Genomic DNA, 19,690 nt, shown 5'->3' with positions numbered 1-19,690 from the left:
GTCTGGTCCGTGTAAATGCTGTGTGCATGTGTGTAACACCGACGTGGGATGTACTCAGGCAGGAGACGTCAACACAAATCCCAGTTGTGTGTGTTCCACTTCAAAACCCTGATTCCAAGTGCAGAAGGCTGAATCCTGGTATATTCTAATTCATATGATGCAGGTATAGTTTGATATTTGTGTTTTTAAAAAAAAGAGCGAGAGAGACACAGAGAAGGGCCTAAAGGCAAGGATGAGTGAAACATGTCTCTCACATTGGACATGTTGTTGTTGTTGCCATTAGATGCTGTCAACTCAAGTATAACTCACAGGTACTCTATGAAAACCAGATCTGACCCGTCCTATCCTGTGCCAATCTGTCTCCGACACACCTGAACCCATTCCTGTACTGTTAAGTCAGTTGGCCTTCCTCTTTCACCACCCCTCCACCCTCCCAAGCACGACGTCCTTCCCCAATGAATAACCTCTCCTAGAACATGCCCAAGTATATGAGCACAAGGGTTTATGATCTCTGCCTCCAAGCACTCCGGCTGCACCTTGTCCAAGACATAGGATTGTTCTTTTGAAATCTTTGGGATATTCTGTACTCTTTTCCAACACCACAGGTCAAAGGCATCAATTCTGACATCCTCTCAGCTGCAAAGCTTGTGACTGAAAAGATCACAGCCTGAATAAGACACACCTTAGTCCTCAAACTGACATTGTTGCTCAGTAATTTGGAAAGGCCTTTGACTGATTTCCCCAGTGCAATACGTCCCTTGATCTCTTGATCACTGGCACCAAGTATATGGATTGTTATTATAACATATTGTTAGGAGGAAAATTGTGCTTGGAAAGGTGGAGGATCAGTGAGAGAACACCTTCAACAAGATGCACGGTGACTGCAGCAATGGGCTGAAAGGAAATGATGAGGACAGCACAGGACAGGACAGGGTTCAGATTTGCTGTTCACAGGGTCACTGTGAGTCACACTGCACTCAAAGGCACCTAACAGCATAACAGCAGCGTGGCAGGAGCCCTGTTGCTGCGTCAGTTAAGCATTCTGCTCATTGAAAGAAGGCAAGTGGTTTCAAACCACTGCTGGAGAAAATGCGGGGGTGGCTTCCATAAAGCCTAATCCAGTAAGATGCTTCAAGGAAACAGCTGGTGGGTACAACCACGAACCTCTCAGCCGCCATATGCCAACCAGTGTAGCACCTGGGTGCCCCAAAAAGATGACTCGCTATCCCCCAAAAAGCCATGGCCATCCTCATCATCTCTGACATACTTGGCCCATTGCTGTAGGCCCGGGGCCAATCCATGCCATTGAGGGTCTTCCTCTCTTTTTCTTATCTTTCCAAGCATGAGATCCCTCTCCAAGCAACATGCCCACAGCATGTGAGATGAAGCTTCGCCATCCTTGCCTCCAAGCGACCTTCTGGCTGCACCTTCTCCAAGACCTACAGTTCTTGCGTTATTCAGTACTCTTCTCTAACGCCACAGCCAAACGGCATGGATCTTCAGCAAACCTCTCCAGTGTCGATGGAATTTGGAGGAATCACGGATACACAGCAGCGCAGCCTTCAGAGTCCAGAGACGCCATGGACGCTGCTGCCCTTCTCCCCATCACACACCCTCATTTTCCAGAGCAGGGACGTACTGTGGTCATCACGCCAGCAGTGGGCCTCAGGACTGACCAGCTCTTTGCCATACCAAGTCAGAGCCAACCCACGGCTGGCACTCCAGTATCTGTGGCTTTAAAGCAATAAAAAATGGGGCTTGCTGGTAAGAAAATTAGAAAAACAATTCTTGTAACAAACACAACAATCAACCTGCTTGTCCTGACACTGGTGACAGTCCAGAGCCCACAGCCCACAGCCCTCAGCTGACCGTGGGTGCCTTTGGCAGGGGTGAGACACTTCCCTGCTCCCTACTCCCACGTGCCTGCATGGGACACCTCAGGGTGGCACTGGTGCGCAGGGGACAGCGTCACATGGCTGTGACTCCCCGTGTGGTGGGGATGTGGTACAGCTGGTGACAGCAGCCAGTGCCAGTCACCCCCACACGGCTGCTTCCTGTGAGAACTGGGGAGAGCAGACACACAGGCAAGGCCAGTGCAGCCTCCCCAGCAAACTCCTGTCTGCTTCGAAGGGCGGCTGTAGCATTTTAGCATTTATGACAAGTGTATTCCCAGGGAAGAGACCGAATCCACTCCAGGAGTGACTCACAAGGTATGCGACATTATTCTCTGAAACCAGGAAGGGCTGGGAGCGCCGGCTGACCTGCCATCTGCCAGCTCTGAGACATGGAAGGGCTTCTGTATAAACTCCGTCCGACTCAGAAGTCTCTGGGCAGCAGCAAGAACTCTTCTCAGCCATAACTGCGCACTCATCCCGTACCCTTCAACCGACACTCCCACCACCTCCTTGGAAGCATGAAGGCTTCCCCCTAATAGAAACTTAAAAAAAAAAAAAAATACTTTGAAGCAAAGTTGAAAGATGAAACATGGGCCACACAGCTCTTCCCAGACACCCCTGTCAAATCCCATCATGCACACTGTCAGTGTTTTCACTTATTTTCATCATTTTCCCACACTTTATTAAAAGTTAAAATATGACAAAAAAGGAAAGTCACTTGAACTATCATGCAAATACACAACTTTCAAAACCAACCAGCTCCCTCTCTGAACGCCATGTCTGCAAAAGGACCACAATCACGTGGTCTCTCATTCTCTCCATGCTCCCATGGTCTTGTAAGTGCACCATTTATTCCTTTTTTTTTGGGGGGGGGGGTGTCATTTGATGCCAATCAAGAAAATTACTAGTCTTACAAGAAAAATGTGTTCATATTTTTCAAGTCTTAAACACATCTTAATTAGCATATGATTCTTGACAGGCCACAAACAGACAAGCAATATCTATGGAAAGACTGTGTCACCCAAATGGTATTTTTAGAATCACAAACAATTCCTTCACTGGCAGAATAATCTGCAAGTTAAATCTCAACTCACCTCATTAGAAAATCAATTACATTCTTGGGTATCTTAGTGAGAATGCTGGCCTCAGAATTTCATTTTCTAATGTAGAAAGGTTAAAGCAGAAAAAAAAATTGTGATTTTTAAAATAAGTTACACATACTTCCCTCCATGCAAAACATAAAAAAAAAATCCCAAACATTACACCGTCTAGACAAAAAGTATAGTAAGACAAATTGGGATAAAATAATTTTCCATAATTCCCATGCTCATGTATACAGACAATTCAATTACACACAGAAAAATGAAATAAGAGAGGAACTTTCTAACTCTCAGTTTTTGTTTGTTTTTAAAATCTGCCCTGTGAGGACTGCTTCCCTCTAAGTTTGGCTACTTCCCTCAAAAGCCAAGCAGAAGATGACACATGTTGATATGTGACTAGAGACTAGTACCAGCTAGCACTCTGCATGGCTGGGAGGGCTCTACAACTAAACCACGGCTCTCTGTTACTATTTTGCTACAACATGTAGATCAGACTTAATTTCGTCCTACTAAAAAATAAATACATGAAGAAGACACCGTCAGGCATATATTCACAAGGTCTCCATTTTTCAAAACATAAGTAGGATATATTTATTTCTCTCAAATGCATACAAGACAATAATTACAACAGCAACAAATCCTTTTGTTCAACAATGATTTGATTCACAGGCATTTGAAATTTACATAATTTCACATCAATATCTTTGTATTTTTAAATACTGTTAAGTAAAAAAGTCCCCAAAACCCAATTCTTATATTTCCTATTTATCCCTCTATACATCCAAACTTTAAAAAGTTACAAACTAAACATTATACAGAACATATAAATCATGTTTAAAAACGTGAGGTTTTAAAATGACAGCTTCCCCAATGATTCAGGACAATCCACACAGTGACTGCCAAGTGCAGTTACAGGTGGGAAGCGAACTGCAGAACAAGAAAGAGACAGACACAAGTTTGCTGTCTTAATATTTTACTAATCCTGTCAGGTAAAAATGGTGATGTCACGAGAAACAACAGTTTAGGTTGAATATGAGGAATGGAGTTCGCCTCACAGTTTGAGACATGCATTTCAAGTATTTTCCTATTTGATCTCTGCTCACTGCAGCAAACTGATGCAGAAAGAGAATCATTTCCTTCCATACATTCGTTCAATGTCCGCCTGGTAATGTGTTTTAAGCTCTTTGCGTTTTAGCTTGAAGGCATCTGTCACTAGACCAGTTTCAGGGGTCCATGGTTCAGGGCTCAAACGAATCTTTACTGGAATTTCAAACTTTTCCAGACTTGCTGAGGTGGAGGGGAAAAGAAAATAAAAAGCATTAAAAAAATGTATAATCAAGGCCCTTCGCAAATAGTTTAACTGTCTCGGTCTTTGAATATCCACCCAGATGAAGATGGCCCAAGAATCTCACTGGCAAGCATTCTGTCCCTCTAAGACAAAGAAACCAGAAATGGGGAAGACCCCAGTGAGATGGACTGACACGAGGGTCACAGATAGAAAGGATGGCCCAGGCTAGAGCGGGGCTCAGTTCTGTTGTTCATAGGTCGCTGTGAAGGATTATAACGTAAAAGATTAATATAAAAACCATGTCCACTGATGGAGAAAGTCTTACAGACACAGGGTGGAATGTGAACCAGTCGTTAGTAACCCTACATACGTGGGTATGGAAAGGTAAGTCTGCAGTGAATGCACCATTAGGTTTTTAAAGAGCAAAACGGGGGTAAACGGGGAGAGGTGGAACGCAGGCTGTGGAATACACTTACACGCGTGGACATGCGAAGGAAGAGAAAGAAACCAAATCACACAATATGCTCCTGGAGTTTGGAACGGAGGACGGCAAATGGCACTGTAGGGTCTGCCTACTTTTCCCCCTTTGGATTTATTATAAAGAACACAGTTCTTTTGGAAAGAAAACAGTATTAAATTATCTTTAAGGAAAATTTTGTCAGTGAACTTGAATTTCCATGGTAAGCCACCGTGACGGCAGAAGGTACACTATCTTTTCCTAGCACATAATCCAATACCATATACTTTGTAACAGATCAATGAAAGGAGGACAGGGAGGAACAGAGAGGGAAGAAAAAATGAAAGCTGAAGCAGTTCTGAAAATGCACCTTTCCTCTTCAGCCTTTATTTATTATTTATTATTCAAGCATTTATTCATCAAATTCAAGCAGAACAAAATTAAGCAAAGTGCTAAACCTTCCTTCTAAACTAAAAAACCCAAATGGCTTCAAGTTATATCTGAATAAAGGAAACACATTAGCCTTTATTTTAGCATATGTTAGAAAATATGCTAAAATAAAGACATAAAAAATCTTGGTGGCTAAAAAAAAAAAAAAATCCCAAAACAACCAAACACCCTATTTGCTCAGTTCTAAATCGTAAAAGAGATAAACACAGTCTGAGTCTCTGGGTTGTGAAGTACTTCAGACATGGTTCCCAGAAGGAAATATCCTAGGGCAAGCGCAGCAGTGAGGCAGGTCCAGACGGAGTGAGCAGAGGGCCAGAGAGAAGCACCGGCCATTGGGAAGCAGGCAGCCAGCAGGCTGTGGACTTGGGCTACAGTCTGCTCAGCGCACCTTTGGTGATCTTGCTCAAGATTAGCTTTAGTAAGCGTAGTGACACCGTCTAAACCAGTTTTAGGAAAACACCAGCTATGCCCACAGGCTCAGCTGCAGACAGACATGAAGACACTGACTGCTGGGAGGATGTCTATGCTAAGAGAAAACTCCTGTTGCCTCCTTATTCCCCTGTCATCGCAAATAAAATGTATTCATGACTGCTGACTATCTCACAATATTTAGGTTACAGGTTATCAGAAAAGAAAATGTAAAACCTCTCAGTCTTGGTGTCCTTTGGGGGAGGCAGTCCAGCTCCAGGACTGTCTTTCTTTGGCGATTAGTGTGGTTTATGGACACAAGGACAGACGCCAAGGTGACAAGGGGTGAGATCCGGAAGTCAATATTACGGGTGACCCGGGCTAGGTTAAAGCAGCTAGTTATTCAATATTAATCTAGGTGTTGCTGTAAGGGTAGTCTGCAGATGTCTTGAGATTCCATAATCAGTTTACAGTAAGTAATAAAGATTATCCTGGGTAATCTGGATGAGTTGGCCTCAATCAGCTGCAAGGCCGCAGGGCTGAGCTGAGGCTTTCCTGAGGAAGCCACGCGGGAGCACTGTGCCCCTGCCCAGCTGTGCCTCTGACCAACTGTGCCCGCAGCACTGGCCTGCCTCTGCCCAGTGGACTTCACATGTGTTTAGCCCTCAGAACTGTATGAGATAATTCCTTACATTCTTTCTCATATGGGCTCAGATGGCCAGGAAACTGAGCAGGGCCTGGAAAACCAGCTGAGGTGTTAACTTGAGAAATGGCCAGTCCAAAACCCAGAAAAACAAGGAAAGGCACGTTCAGAAAGCCTGGGTGCTAGGAAGTCAGCCTTAAGTCTAGCTAACACAATAATCTATGTGAACCGCAGAGGAATCTGCATGAGAGCGACAGAAGCAAACTCTATTTATCAGTAGCAGAAACACACTTGTCCTGAGCAGAAAACGTAGCTAAGCCTTGTGATTGAAGAGACTGAAAACATTACTCTTCTCCCAACTCCGTTTCCAAGGCACTCACCTGATATGGCAGCTTCCGAAAGCACTTTAAGTACTTCGTTTTCCATTTCACAGCTGTTACACAGCTCTTCCCAAGTTCCTTTCAGTCCTTTCTTTCGAGCTAGGTCCGTTAGTTCCTTTTGATTTGGCACCACGAATCCAATGACATAAGAATGATAGCTGAAAGAGACAAGAGAACTCCGCTAAGGACCCCGGGCAGAGTCCTCCGTGTCGTTGTCATGTGCCAACGTGGGAATGGCCTCACAGCTGACCCTCCAGTGGGTTTTCAGAGGCAGCAAATGACACAGGAGGAGAAGGCCCATCCCCCTCTGAGTGGCCTGCGATTCCAACTCCATAGCTTTGGGATTGCAACACAGCTTCTCCCCACTAGGGCCAGCCGAGCTCCCAGACTGCTGAGCTGTAAGTGACTGATTACACTGATGTTCAGCAATTAACTGTTTAACAACATGCATGTGGCGAGTCTGCAATAGCAAACACCTGGTCCACCAAGAGCTACACTCACGGACGTGTTCACTGGAACGCTCTCATCATGTTCCAACACTATGAGCTTGTTAGGTGCCATCAATCCGGCTCCCACCCTCCCCACATCAGAACCAACCCCCGCCCGACCGTGAGGTAGCCGACAATCTCCGCTGTGCGTTACTGTATCTGTACTTCCTAAAAGAAACCTCAAGCTTTCCTTCGCTCTGTGATGTTCATTTTAACAACTATTATTAATACTGCCATGTAACATTTCTAAAAGAAAATTATGCAAATACTAGAAAATCCTTTTTAGAAGGAAAAAAAAAATCCCCAAAACTAGAAGTATAACATGACAGATTAAACAAAAGCAGTGTCTACGTAAACTATAACCGCTGGGGCAGCCGTTGGAGAAAGGTGGGGAGGATTAGAGATAGAGACCCCATAACAACGAACTTGAGCATGAAGATGGGGTCTGACATGCAGATGGTCTGACACACAGATGGGTTAGGACAGGCGGATGGGTTAAGGACACATGGAGGGGTTCGGACACGTGGATGGGTCCAGACATGTGGGTGGGTCCGGACACGCAGGTGGGTTAGGACACGCAGGTGGGTTCATGAAGCAGGCTTAGCATGAAGAGGGTGCAAGCCAGGGCAAGGCTGAGATCTGTTCGTAGAGACTTTAAGAACAACAGGTCTGAAGGTACTGAGAGCTGAATCAACAGGTAGTTGACTCAACAGCTCTTAACAATGTATAAACCAGAGGGCCTGGTGGCGCAGGTCATAGGGCGCTGGACTGCTAACCCCAGGACCATGCCTCCGGCAGTTCGAATCCACCAACATCTCTACAGGGGAAAGACGGGCAGTCTCCTCCTGTGGAGTGTCAAGAGTGTCAGCTGGATGATGGAAGGGAAGGATATAAAGTGAAAACTTTAGAGAAATTTGGCAACAAATCAAAATTACAAGATTATATTAATTTTTTTTCTGACGTCTCAAAAATCTATGCTGAGAATTTATTAAAAATTATGCAAAAAAATAAAATAATCTGTACTGAGAGAAGAACTAAGAACCGCACTTAACAGCCACTCTCTTGAAGGCCATAAAGAAGAATCCCAAAGGCAGGGAGTATGTGAGAAGCAGCACTTTGGGATTACTAACAGGTAAGTAAAACCTCCCACTGTAACAACAATAAGGGAAGCATGGCTAATGAAAGGGCAGGGGCAAGTACAAATCGACACAGTAGTTCATTGTTCTGTAGTAGCTGAGCTGCACCCCAAAAATGGGTTTCTAAGTTGGATCTTCTGACGGCAGATTTTAGTTTCCATGACAAGTATGTCGAATGCTCTTGTCAGGTTCATAGCCTCCAAGACCTGCACACGGATCCTGGAGGGTCACCACCATGTGCAATATTATTATGGAAAAAAGCACAACGGGAGCTCCAATCGCAAATTCCAACACATTCACTGAAAAAAAAAATGCCTTTCTGGGATACTGAGTGACACACTCCTCCCATGTTGCCTCCACACCAGCATGAACAAAGGATGCTACGTGTGGAATCAACCACCAGGCTAGAGCCCCATACCTCAACTTCCTTCTTAACGTCACTGCCTTCGGGGTCGAACTGTGACGCTTCCCTGTGTGGACAGAGGCAGCAGCAGCAGGAAGGGCGATTTTTTTAATCACCTCCCTACCACACAGGACACTGTAGTGAGGTGCACCGACAGAAATGGGCACAGAGGAAACTGCAGAGGGGACGCTGCAAAAGGCAAGGCCCAGCTGGATGCGGAGGAGGCTGTTCTCAGAGGAGCAAAGACAGAAGAGACCCCGAGATGACTTTGTACAGAGCTGGGCAATACCAAAACCGCATGAATGCTGTCGTCCAACTAGCATGAACCCACTGCCTTACCTGTTTGCATATGCACAAATGTTATCTATTAGTGGGAGATTCTTCAAAGCGGCTTCCACTTTCCCAAGAGAAACATACTCTCCTGCCTGAAGTTTTACAAGGTCCTTTTTACGATCTGTGCAAAACAGAAAAAAGCAGGGTGAGGGGAACACAGGAGAAGACACCCAGTTAATTATACTTTCAATATGTCTAACGGCCATTATCTAAATATCTGTTATCAATTTATGTCATCATTAAACTACTATATTTTACATAATATAATTTTAATAACTGTACATCATACCCTAATATTTTTTACTACTAAATACAGTCCTTCTAAGAAAAACAACTGCTTCTCCTTCCACAGACCATGCCTGGGGTTCAAGTACACTTGGCTTAATATACATCACACTTGACAGGTGACTGAAACACCCAGCGCTACCTGAACCTCTCTATGGAGACACTGAGCTGCAGGACGCCAGCCCAGTATCTCAACAGCATCCGGTGTTAAAACACATCAGCGTATGGATTCAGGACAATTTCCTGGGAGCGCCCCTGAGCTGTACCTTAAGGTGAGAGAGGGAGGCCCATGGCAGCCTGAGCTACGTGAATACGGAGGAGAGGGAAGGAAGACAGCTGGAAGGGACGGTGCAGAGGGCACAGGGCACAGATGGTGGTCTCTGAACTGGCACCGGAGAGCCTGTGACAGTCGCCTGCGGAGAGCAGGGTTTAATATTCACGTGTGACAAGAAGAAGGTGTGGGGGATGGTTAAGCATGGCAACAGGAAGAGAGTGGCTGCAAGTCCAGGTGACAGAGGTGATGGTGAGACCACCAATCACTGCTAGGAAACAGGGTGACTCTGAGGTGCGCCACACTCGATAAATCCAGAGAATATGGGTGAGACACAGGGAGCCGACAGGCAAGATACCCTTCTCATCTCCTCCCAGGTCCTGAACGAGTACGACTAGGACTGAAAGGGACAGAATATCCGGGGTGCCAGGCCTGCCTGGGTCCTCACAGGCAGCCCCCAGGCACAGAAGCCACTGCCTGGCCCCATGGCCAGGCCATTTCACAAAATAATCTTCCCTGCACGGACAGGAAAGACTCCAACTCCTTAAGAACGATCTATAATCTGCCTCTTGGAGAGAGAGATTACTGTGTCCTCTTATCTCCATGGACCCCTCCAAGCCTTCCACATCCATCCACCACCTGATGTACACTCCTTAGATGAACTCAGAGGGGACACCAAGTCGCCTCTTCCCAGTGCTGGAGCTGCCCCGAGGGACCTCAGACCGTCCTGGGTCTGTCCTGCGTCTGACCAACATCTCCTGCCTACTTCCTTTCCTCTGCCCTCTCCAGTAGCCAGCATTGGCCTCTTGGCAGCTTGTACCTGTCCCTTGTCAACTGACCATTCCATGTCAAGGAGTACTCTGCTCTGCTCATTTGGACAATTGCTACTCTCTTTTGTGGTTCTTGTTGCTGGAGGGCTATGACCTTGGCATTCCTGTTTCATTGGGAAAATCTCTCTACACCCTTTACTACCCATTCGGTTTCCTAGGACTTCAAGGACTGTTACCTGTACTTTCCTCCAGCACAGCAAGTGATGCCAGTGCTGGGATGACACTAGAGGAAACACCAGACATTTCATTCCTTCCCATCAGCCTTTCCTGTCCCCTTAGCCTTCTCTCTGGATAGTTTCCCACGTCAGCAGCCTTTTCCCATCCTTTGATACCGTGCTAAACTAGAAGAAGCAAGAGTGAGTGTGCTGAATATTTGAATTGAGTAGAAGATTTCTTACTTATTTCAACTCTAACGCTATGTAAACCCTGTAATAGTAGACCTTGGACATTCCACAAGTGCAGGACCTTCCAGCACCCCAGAAGTCATGGTGGGGCATATCCTCTAGCCAGCTTCCCAGTATCTGCTCTGGGGTTTTGAGGTGAAGGTGTTCTTATCCCCACTTTTTAAAGATTTTCTGTAGTTTAAAAAAAAATTCCTCATGTACTATTTATTCTCTTTTGTAGCTGCTCTTTTCAATAAAGGAACATTCTACCTGACAGCTATTTCTTATTAAATAAACTGTGCAAATGCACTTTTGTCATCTAAAAAAAAAAAAAGAACGATCTATAATCGACTTAGCAGCACCTTACAGCAGACAGTAATGAAATAAAAACATCAATGCTGTTGAGCTGTTCAGAGACACTGTAATATGATACAGCCTTATAAAGGCCACGTACACCCTGGGAAATGGATGGCCACAAAGTTCTCCTGAAAAGTAGCTCGTGGATCCAAACTGTTAACCTTCTGGTTATCAGCCAAGTGCCTAACGACTGAGCTGTCAGAGCTTCTTAGATACATAAAATCTATTTTGTACAACTATCTCAAAAGCATTTACAATCAAAACAGTCTACTGGCTTACCAATAATCTTTAAACAGCCATCAGGGTCAAACTCCCCAATATCTCCAGTGCACAGCCACCTCTGCCCGTTTTCATCTTCAAAGAAATCTGCTTTGGTTTTTGCTTCATTTTTGTAGTATCCCATCGTCACGTTTTGGCCACCGATGAGAATTTCACCTCTGGGGTGTGGTTTGTCGGTATTAAAGTAACCACCTAAGACAGAGAAAAGAAGTTTGTTAATTCAGTATCCTCCTCTCTCGTCACAAGATGTCACAACTTGAAACCATTCGTTTCTAAAGAGGGACATTTTCTTTCAATCCGCTGACACTTCCCAAAGGCAACACGCTGAATGAACAAAACTTCTAAGCATAAAACTAGGTACAAAATTTCAATCACTTAACAGTAAGTATATAAAAAAAGCATTATTCCAAGGAAAAAATTACAGTAAGAAGCCAATATCATTTATGAAAACCCACTGCTATCAGGTTGCTGCGGCCTCACAGACCCCTACGGGCCAGAGCAGCTGTGCCGTCAGGCTTCCACGCTGTGACCAGGGAGAAAGATCTTCCCGGTGCAGACCTGCTAGGTTTAAATCACCACCTTTCTGTCAGAAGCCAAGGGCTTTAACCTCTGGGTCACTAGGACACTTCCTTTACCTCTAGTACAAATTCTACCCATGTAATTTTTTTTAAAAATCTGTAGGAATTCTTACATTATTATGGCTATAAAATGATGAAAATACTAAACCATAAACATAACAGTCTCTTTATAAAATCAAATTTCCATACACTTCGATTTATTCCTTATAGTTTCAAAATGGCTCAAAGCTAAAATGGTTGAGTATTTTAATTAATTCTGCTGAAATTTAGCTAAAGAAATTATATGCAAGCCTTAGTAGCACCTCTTGTGTTTAGTTAGAAGTACATTCCCATAATCACAGATTATGAACATAACAATAATAGAATCAAATAATTTTTTTAATTGGCAAAGCAACAGGGTTTCTTATGGAATCTTGAATTTTTCTGAGAATTGACTTGAAATCTCGGAAGAAAACCATAAAAATCCTCAGTTTCATAGGCCAAATTTAACGTCTTTGCTACTAGAAGTATCACTTAGCATATTTTTTCTATAATTTTTACTTGCACTTAACAAATAAAAATAAAAAAAATACTTATTCTTTAAAACTATCTTTGCAAGAAGCTAAATAAATGTATTCATATAGTCTTGGATAGAACGCCTCTATTACAAGGGACAAGAAGGAGTACTCATAGATGATTTTCTATTCTAAGATAAGGAAATGAAGTAGAATTCTAATGTTAAAGTTTAATATTATGGAAATTAACCTCCTATGATAAAAAGTGGATTATTACCTTCTTCCCAGTTCTTTAACTTGATTTCACAGCAAACTAATGGCGCTCCCACTCTGCCGGTATTATAGTCCCACACTAAGGTGCAAACAGAAGAAAACAAAAGTCTTTGAAAACAGTCGTTTAAAAATTGCTTTGTTTTCCTAAATGACTCAGAATGATGACTTATTTCAAAGCTCAAATATCCTCATAGAACCTGTAAAAGCAGAACCACAAACTGGGGAGCAGGCTGTCTGACCTGGACATGCCGCTTGGCCCAGGTGAGGTGTCCACAGGTTAGTTTTAAACTTGAATTAGTTATCATCATTTGAATGGATTTTATGCAAAAGTCCGCCATCTCCAGTGACAATGGGCCCGCAAATCTACCACATTCAACACCTGGAGGCCTTAAGATCCTCTTTTGTGGGCAAAACTGAAAAGCAAACTACCTTTCTCCCACAAGGGGGTAGGTGATGTGATGTGGCTGGATTCCCAAGTGAGTTCCACAATGCCTCACACAGTTCAGGGCCTGTCCTGAACCCTGTGACCACGATGAAGTCTAGTAATTAGATTCGTGAGATGTGAATTTGTTTCTCTCTATGCTTATACAAGTCCTTCCCTAATATATTTCTGAATCTTAACTTTAATACACAAGCCCTAAATAACCAATAATCTTTTCTTACAAAAAAGAAATTTACTGATATGAGGAAAAAAGGACACAATATAGCCAACACATTACCAAAACATCTTCTCTTCCAGATAGCTGGTAATTTTTAATACTATTTATTACAGTTTGGCATGAAGTATTCCTCTAGCTAAATTACAGATATATTCCTAATACAGTCGAAGAACTGATACTGATAATCAGAGAACCTAGAATTTACCATAATTCTGTTCTACAAGTACCTTAACTACCCTTCTATGTAACTGTAGAAAAAACCCTCCAAAAGCAAGTCTGGCCCTGCCTCAGTGTCGGCTGGGCACACTGTCTCAAGGCAGTACCAACCTTCTGTAATCGTCCCAGCCCCAGAGGACTCGGTAAGGCCATAGCCCTGCCCCACAGGACAGCAAAAACAGATGTTCATGAACCGCTGGGTGGTGGCAGAGAGCGGAGCACCACCACTTAACAGGAGCCGAATATTCCCTCCGATTAAGCTCCGTACTTTCTGGAAAACGAACCTAAAAAAGAAAGCGGAGATTTCCAAAAATTGTAAAGGTAAGTGCAATTTTCCAAATCATTTAAACCAATCCCCCAGTTTTGATGTATGAATTCTGAAATTAAGTGACTGATCCAAGGTCACACCATACTGTGAGATCCTCCAACACCCCCGTGTATGTTATTATTTATCATTTGGTACAATTCTATAGTGTGCCTGCACCAAAGTCTGCCTATCCCTTCATCTGCAGAGGTGCACTTAAGCTGCTTCTATCTTTTTGCTATTATGAATAACACTGCAATGAATATGGGTGTGTTTATATTTATTCATTTGAACACACTTTATTTCTTTAGTGCATGTACCTAAAAGTGGGATTGCTGGATCAGATGGTTATTTCTAGTTGTAGAATTTAAGAACATAATATTATCAAACTTGCTCAAGCAGGCTGTATACATAGTTCAACTAGAGAACTGAAAATAAGAAATAAGGCAGGGCAAAATCGTTATCATGTTCTAGATAATACAAGGCACACCAAAATGGAGTTGCTGCTTTACATTCATATGAAAATAATTTAAAAGCAAAGAGAAATTATTTCTCCCAGTAACTATGTGTTAAAAAAAAGACACAAAGACATACACACACACACACTCTCTCTCTCTCTCTCTCTTAAATAACAAGTGAAGAAACTGAAGGGACAGCAGAAACCCCATTTTTTATAAACCCCCATTAATGCTAGAGGCAGAAGCAGGCCATAAAAATTCTTAGCTTAGGGCAAACACGAGTGCCCCGGGTAAAGCCTTGTGTGTCCTTGAAAAGTAAGGAATTAACTAACTAGTGTCTACGTGACACCAAAGGAGTAAAGGCGGGCAAAGTAGCCAGCCTGTCAAAAGTCAACCCAAATGACTAATTCCCCAGCCCACCAACCAGGATCGCAATCCCCCTTCCCTAACAGGGGCACTCAAATGAGCTATAAAAGCAAGTGGGAGGGGAAACTCGGGGCTTTTTTCCTTCACCACCTTCCTGAGGAGGGAAAAAAGTCTCCACGCATGGAAATAATATAATAAACGCTCTTGAAATTTCAGACATGTTTTTAGATTTGAGGGGCATTCTGTGGGCAGAACAGAAACTGCTTAATACGCCTTCTGACTTTCTGAAATAAAACTATTTCTTATAATAACTTCAATTAACCAGGCTATTAATGGAAGAGAAAGGGAGGCCTTTACTTACCTATCACACAGTGGAGTGCTGTGCCCTTTTGAAATCTGCTCCATTTTATAATTATAGGCCAAAATAAATAGATTGCGCTGAAAACTACTCATTTCATTGACTTTATTCATGACATTTTTGTAGATCCGATCCATGATTTCCTGGACAAAAATGTCTTAATATAGTTAATGATGATATTTGCTGTCTCTCAAATCTTATCAGATTTACATTCTGTATCTCAGTTATTTTAAACAGATCCAGTCTTATCAAGAAAAAAAAATCTTTAAAGTCACAATTGTTGTAAAAATGAGAAAAACTTGTTTTAATAGCAAAAATACATCAAAATACAAACATTAATAAGAAACAATACCTTAGGGAAGAAAAACAATATTACTGATCATTTATAATACTTTGCTCATTTCTTATTCATTATTCAGACATTAAATAAATGATCAAAGATGGTTTTTAAAATATAACAACATTATGACATAAACCTGACTTACGCTATTCCATAAATGGCTGTAAACATTCTGGAATCTATTGTGTCCTGACGCTGCCCCAGGAAACTGTTCTTGTCTGCACTGCAAGTGCTTCTTAGATTTATTAATGTGTACAGTCAAGAATTTTTGTCTTTTATAAATTTTAAGAGGCAAGTAATTTTAAGTTGAAATAAAGATTTGAAAGAGGATACTATTCAGAAAACTATGCCTACAGAAACTCAATGCTGCTGATTAATCCTTTCTACTTGCTTCTGGAATAATTATCTAAGTATTCTTGACTGAGTGCTCCACTGTCTCCTAAAAATCCCTAATATTTTTCAAACAAAATGAAAAGGGCAGAGTAAAAGGAGTCGGAAAACCATGACTGTCCCATTCCTACCAATCCCAACGACCTGTGCTGGATTTGGACACTCAGTTTCCTTAAGTGATTCTAAGTTGGGCCAGCTTCCTGTCGCTGTTTTTGGAGGCCAGGCCAGGCTTTTCCTGAACACTCAGGAGGTAATGTAACACGCTGCTTAGTCCAAGTGGTGAGGGGTTGAAAACCTGCCCTCCCATCTCCTGGTGGCTTCAAGTTTCTACTCAGCGAGCAGATACTATGAATGTAATTTTTAACAAATGGGGGGGGGGGAGCGGCTTAAAAAAAACCCTCATATTAAGATCAAGTAAATCTTGTAGGATTTAAGGCAATATGGATATTCAATAAGGGATAAATCCTACCGAGACTCCCTTGACAGCCTGATCCTTCCCCCTCAAGCACTAACAGCCCACAGCAAACGACACATATTTAGGACCCAGGAGGAACTGCCAGTCTTACCGGAACAGCCGCCATGAGTGTCGGTCTCAACACAGTTGTGTCCCCTTTGCTCCCTTTCTTTATTTTTGAAGACTGTCAAGAGAAAAGCACTCCTAAGTTAATCTTAAAAGTCAACGGACTTCTGAGATCAAAGAGCTTATTATAAATCCATCACTTTAAGTATTTATATTCTAATAAGCACTTATAAGCATGCTTTTTAACACTATAAATACAATTTCATTCAACCATTCCTAGATTTTTTAGAAAAGTAACTACAGTTGGCTAAAATAACTCATTACAATAGCTGATCAATATAATGGATCTTGTCTTTCCCTTCACCCAGCTTATTTAATGTCTGGTTTTCCCCATCCTTGGTAATCACCTAAAGTAAGTATATCCATATGTAAATCTCAAAGAGTGTTATACCCACAAATGAGAGAGAGATGAGTAATCTCCTCGCATGCAATTTGCTGCCTCTGAAAACCTGCTGAAAGGTCAGCTTTGGGTCAAATCTAACTCCACAGCACACAGCAGTCCTTCTGTGACTGTCCTCTGGATGTATCCTGTTGTGCAGTGTTTTGGGAATTCCTGATTGTGTTTTAGTGTTGAATAGTACTCCACTATACCAATGCACCACAGTTTGTCTATTTACACACTGATAAACACTTAGGTGGTTACTTATCTTTACAACTGTGAGTAATTATTGTAAATAGTAATCTGCTATTGTAAAAAATGCTGCAACAAACACAGATGTGTATTTTAAAACAAACAACTGTCACTCTTACAATACAGTGCCAAAAGAGGAAAACAATGTCAACAAATGGTTTTAAGTTTCTCAACAGACATTCGATTTACCTGATCCGCTAACGTCTGTGGTGAGGAGTAGCCAATGCAGCATCCATGAGAAAGACAAACAAGCTCAGCACTTAGTTCCAGAACGTGAGCCAGGGGCAAATACCCGACATACACATCTTCCTCTCTGAAGGAGAAGGAGACAGGACAAGATGTCAGTGCTCAGTGGCGGAGAAAGGAAGGTGCTGTGAGCTCGAGGGGCCACGTGCTAGCCGTGAGCTATGCTAGGTGCCAAGGCGGACAGAAACACCAGCCACACGGCTGCCAGCAAGTCATCTCTGACTCAATGACCCAGCAACAGGCAAATGCACAACCTCCTCCACGGCCAGAGGTGCTACGGAGGCAGACGACCACACGGCACTGCTGCTGGGTTCAGACGGCCGGCTTTTCAGTTACAGCCGCACAAGTGCTTAACCACTGCACCACCATGGTCCATTTCAAATCAGAAGGAATGGGGACTAGGGAAAAAACTAAGGATTCTCAGAACTGACTTTGACAAGCACTGTGCAATTGGACAATTAAAACAGATATTTGGATGGCAGGGAAGAAGAACGAACTGGGGAGGAGGGTAGAGAGAATGGTGCAGCAATGAAGGAATGAAAACCCAAAATCCCTGTGAATGTTCATTAAAACTAATAAAATTTAATAATTAAAAAAAAAAAACAACTAAGGATTCTTCTGAAGGACAGAGGAAATCGTCCAACTCAAGGAGGAAATGTTCTTGGAAGTTAGCAGGTTACTAACCAAAACAGTTTGGGATTTTTTTTATTCTTTAACTTTTTTTATTATTATGAATTTTAATGAAAATTTACAGAGACTTTGGATTTCCATTCATTCATTGTTGCCCTTTTCTCCCTGCTCACCTCCCAACCCCCCAGTTCACTCTTCTCTTTGAAAAGTAAAATTCTTTCCTTGTTTTACAATCCCTCCTCCACTCCACTATGCAGCCTTCGTTCTGGACTCCTGTCATGACAATAATACCTCATCACATATCCCAGCCAAGGATTTTACCTAAGAAATATCTATAGTGAAGAGCTGGATTAAATGAGAATAAACTGTATAGTAGTATACAACAAACTATGTATAGGTCTGTCCCTGTGTGAAGGAGTAACCTAACTCAAGCTTACTGAAACAGCAGCAAGGTTAAGAGGCGGCCGCTGCTCCTGAACCCGGGACGTACCCCAGCCCTGGAATGCGCTCCGCCATCCCAGTAATCCCAGCAATGATGTTGCTGTGAGAGATCATGACGCCCTTTGGAAGTCCCGTGGATCCACTTGTGTACATAATTACTGCGATGTCCGTGGGCAGCGGCTTGCTAAGAGGTTTGTTTTCTACAAGGGAGAAGGAACAAAATACAAAAATAGACTCTCAAGAATTTCAGTCACTTTGGACTTTTTTTCTACTAAAATTTTTATTTTATACTGGTTTTTATTTACAAAGTTCATACATATTGATTTTCACACCTGATTGTTTTCTACCCACCCCTCCCTCCACCCGTGACTTCTGACTTTAAAAAAAAATATTTTTACACTCAATACAACAAATATTAACTGTAGCCATGCCAAAGCAAAAATCAAACCCACTGCTGCCGAGTCAATTCTAACTCACAGGGCCCCTAAAGGACAGAGGAGAACTGCCCCCCAAACACCCAGGCCCACTGAGGAACAGGACGCCAACACTCACCACCACTAGCCTTGGCGCCCAGAGCCTGCACCGCTGCCATGGTGTGGACTATGACGCCCTTGGGGAACTCGGACCAGCTGGGGGGCTTGCCATCGACCGTGATGATGTGTCGCAGACGCGGGACTGAAGAAACGATATCCTGGGGAAACAGAAACAGTCACCCTCTCCCTCACTGCTGTTCACACAGGTTAAACAAACAGTCCACAACAGAAACCTAATTTGCCATATTCAATCAACTTGCTAAATCTATGCCTTAGAAAAAGCAGCCGAGCAAAGTGTACTAGCAAAAACATCACCTTCTCCAAAGGAGGAATACTGGTCTGCACTGACATGACTATTGCCAGGCATTGGACCTCCGACATACCCTTATTCTTTGGTAAAATCCTCATCCACAAAGTCACTTTCTTGTGTAACAGTCAAGTAAACACATGCCTCCTGAACTACATTGCTGCTGCTGTTGTGAGAGGCTGTGGTCTCACAACAGTGTACGGCAGAGGAGCAGAACTGCTCTGCAAGGTTTTGAACCTGTAGTCTGAGGGCAGCCAAAGTTCCTCCCATCCAGTTTGCAGGAGCTGTCCAGAAACTAAAAGCCCTTTCTGCCCTTTAAAAAGTTTCTTTTCCCAGGGGAGCTCTGGTGGCCTAGTGGCAAGAAGCTGCAACTACAATCCCAGAGGCGCACGGTTCGAATCCACCAGATGCTCTGCTGGGGAAGGAGGGACAATCTCCTCCTGTACTAGTCAGATCTGATTTGACGGTACACACATACACACACAAAAATAATAAAATTT

General features: G+C 43.0%; 1 protein-coding gene across 1 annotated transcript in view; it reads right to left on the bottom strand.

Moving 5' to 3' along the window:
• Positions 1 to 3,561: 3,561 nt before the first annotated feature.
• The window catches only part of ACSL3 (acyl-CoA synthetase long-chain family member 3), a 29,704-nt gene continuing 13,575 nt past the window's right edge, over positions 3,562 to 19,690 (bottom strand). The window contains exons 4-14 of the mRNA XM_006890280.1: positions 18,903 to 19,041; positions 18,400 to 18,550; positions 17,223 to 17,346; positions 16,389 to 16,460; positions 15,096 to 15,235; positions 13,718 to 13,890; positions 12,736 to 12,810; positions 11,387 to 11,578; positions 8,988 to 9,102; positions 6,622 to 6,779; positions 3,562 to 4,282 (exon numbers count right to left, since the gene is read on the bottom strand). Of these exons, the coding sequence (XP_006890342.1) occupies positions 4,125 to 4,282; positions 6,622 to 6,779; positions 8,988 to 9,102; positions 11,387 to 11,578; positions 12,736 to 12,810; positions 13,718 to 13,890; positions 15,096 to 15,235; positions 16,389 to 16,460; positions 17,223 to 17,346; positions 18,400 to 18,550; positions 18,903 to 19,041 (1,497 nt within the window). The 3' untranslated portion in view covers positions 3,562 to 4,124. The remainder of the gene's footprint in view (positions 4,283 to 6,621; positions 6,780 to 8,987; positions 9,103 to 11,386; positions 11,579 to 12,735; positions 12,811 to 13,717; positions 13,891 to 15,095; positions 15,236 to 16,388; positions 16,461 to 17,222; positions 17,347 to 18,399; positions 18,551 to 18,902; positions 19,042 to 19,690) is intronic.

The sequence above is a fragment of the Elephantulus edwardii genome, unplaced genomic scaffold (genome assembly GCF_000299155.1).
Source record: "Elephantulus edwardii isolate Elephantulus edwardi_28Jun2011 unplaced genomic scaffold, EleEdw1.0 scaffold00087, whole genome shotgun sequence".
In the NCBI taxonomy this organism is placed as follows: domain Eukaryota; kingdom Metazoa; phylum Chordata; class Mammalia; order Macroscelidea; family Macroscelididae; genus Elephantulus; species Elephantulus edwardii.
This window is presented reverse-complemented; position numbering and strand designations above follow the sequence as displayed.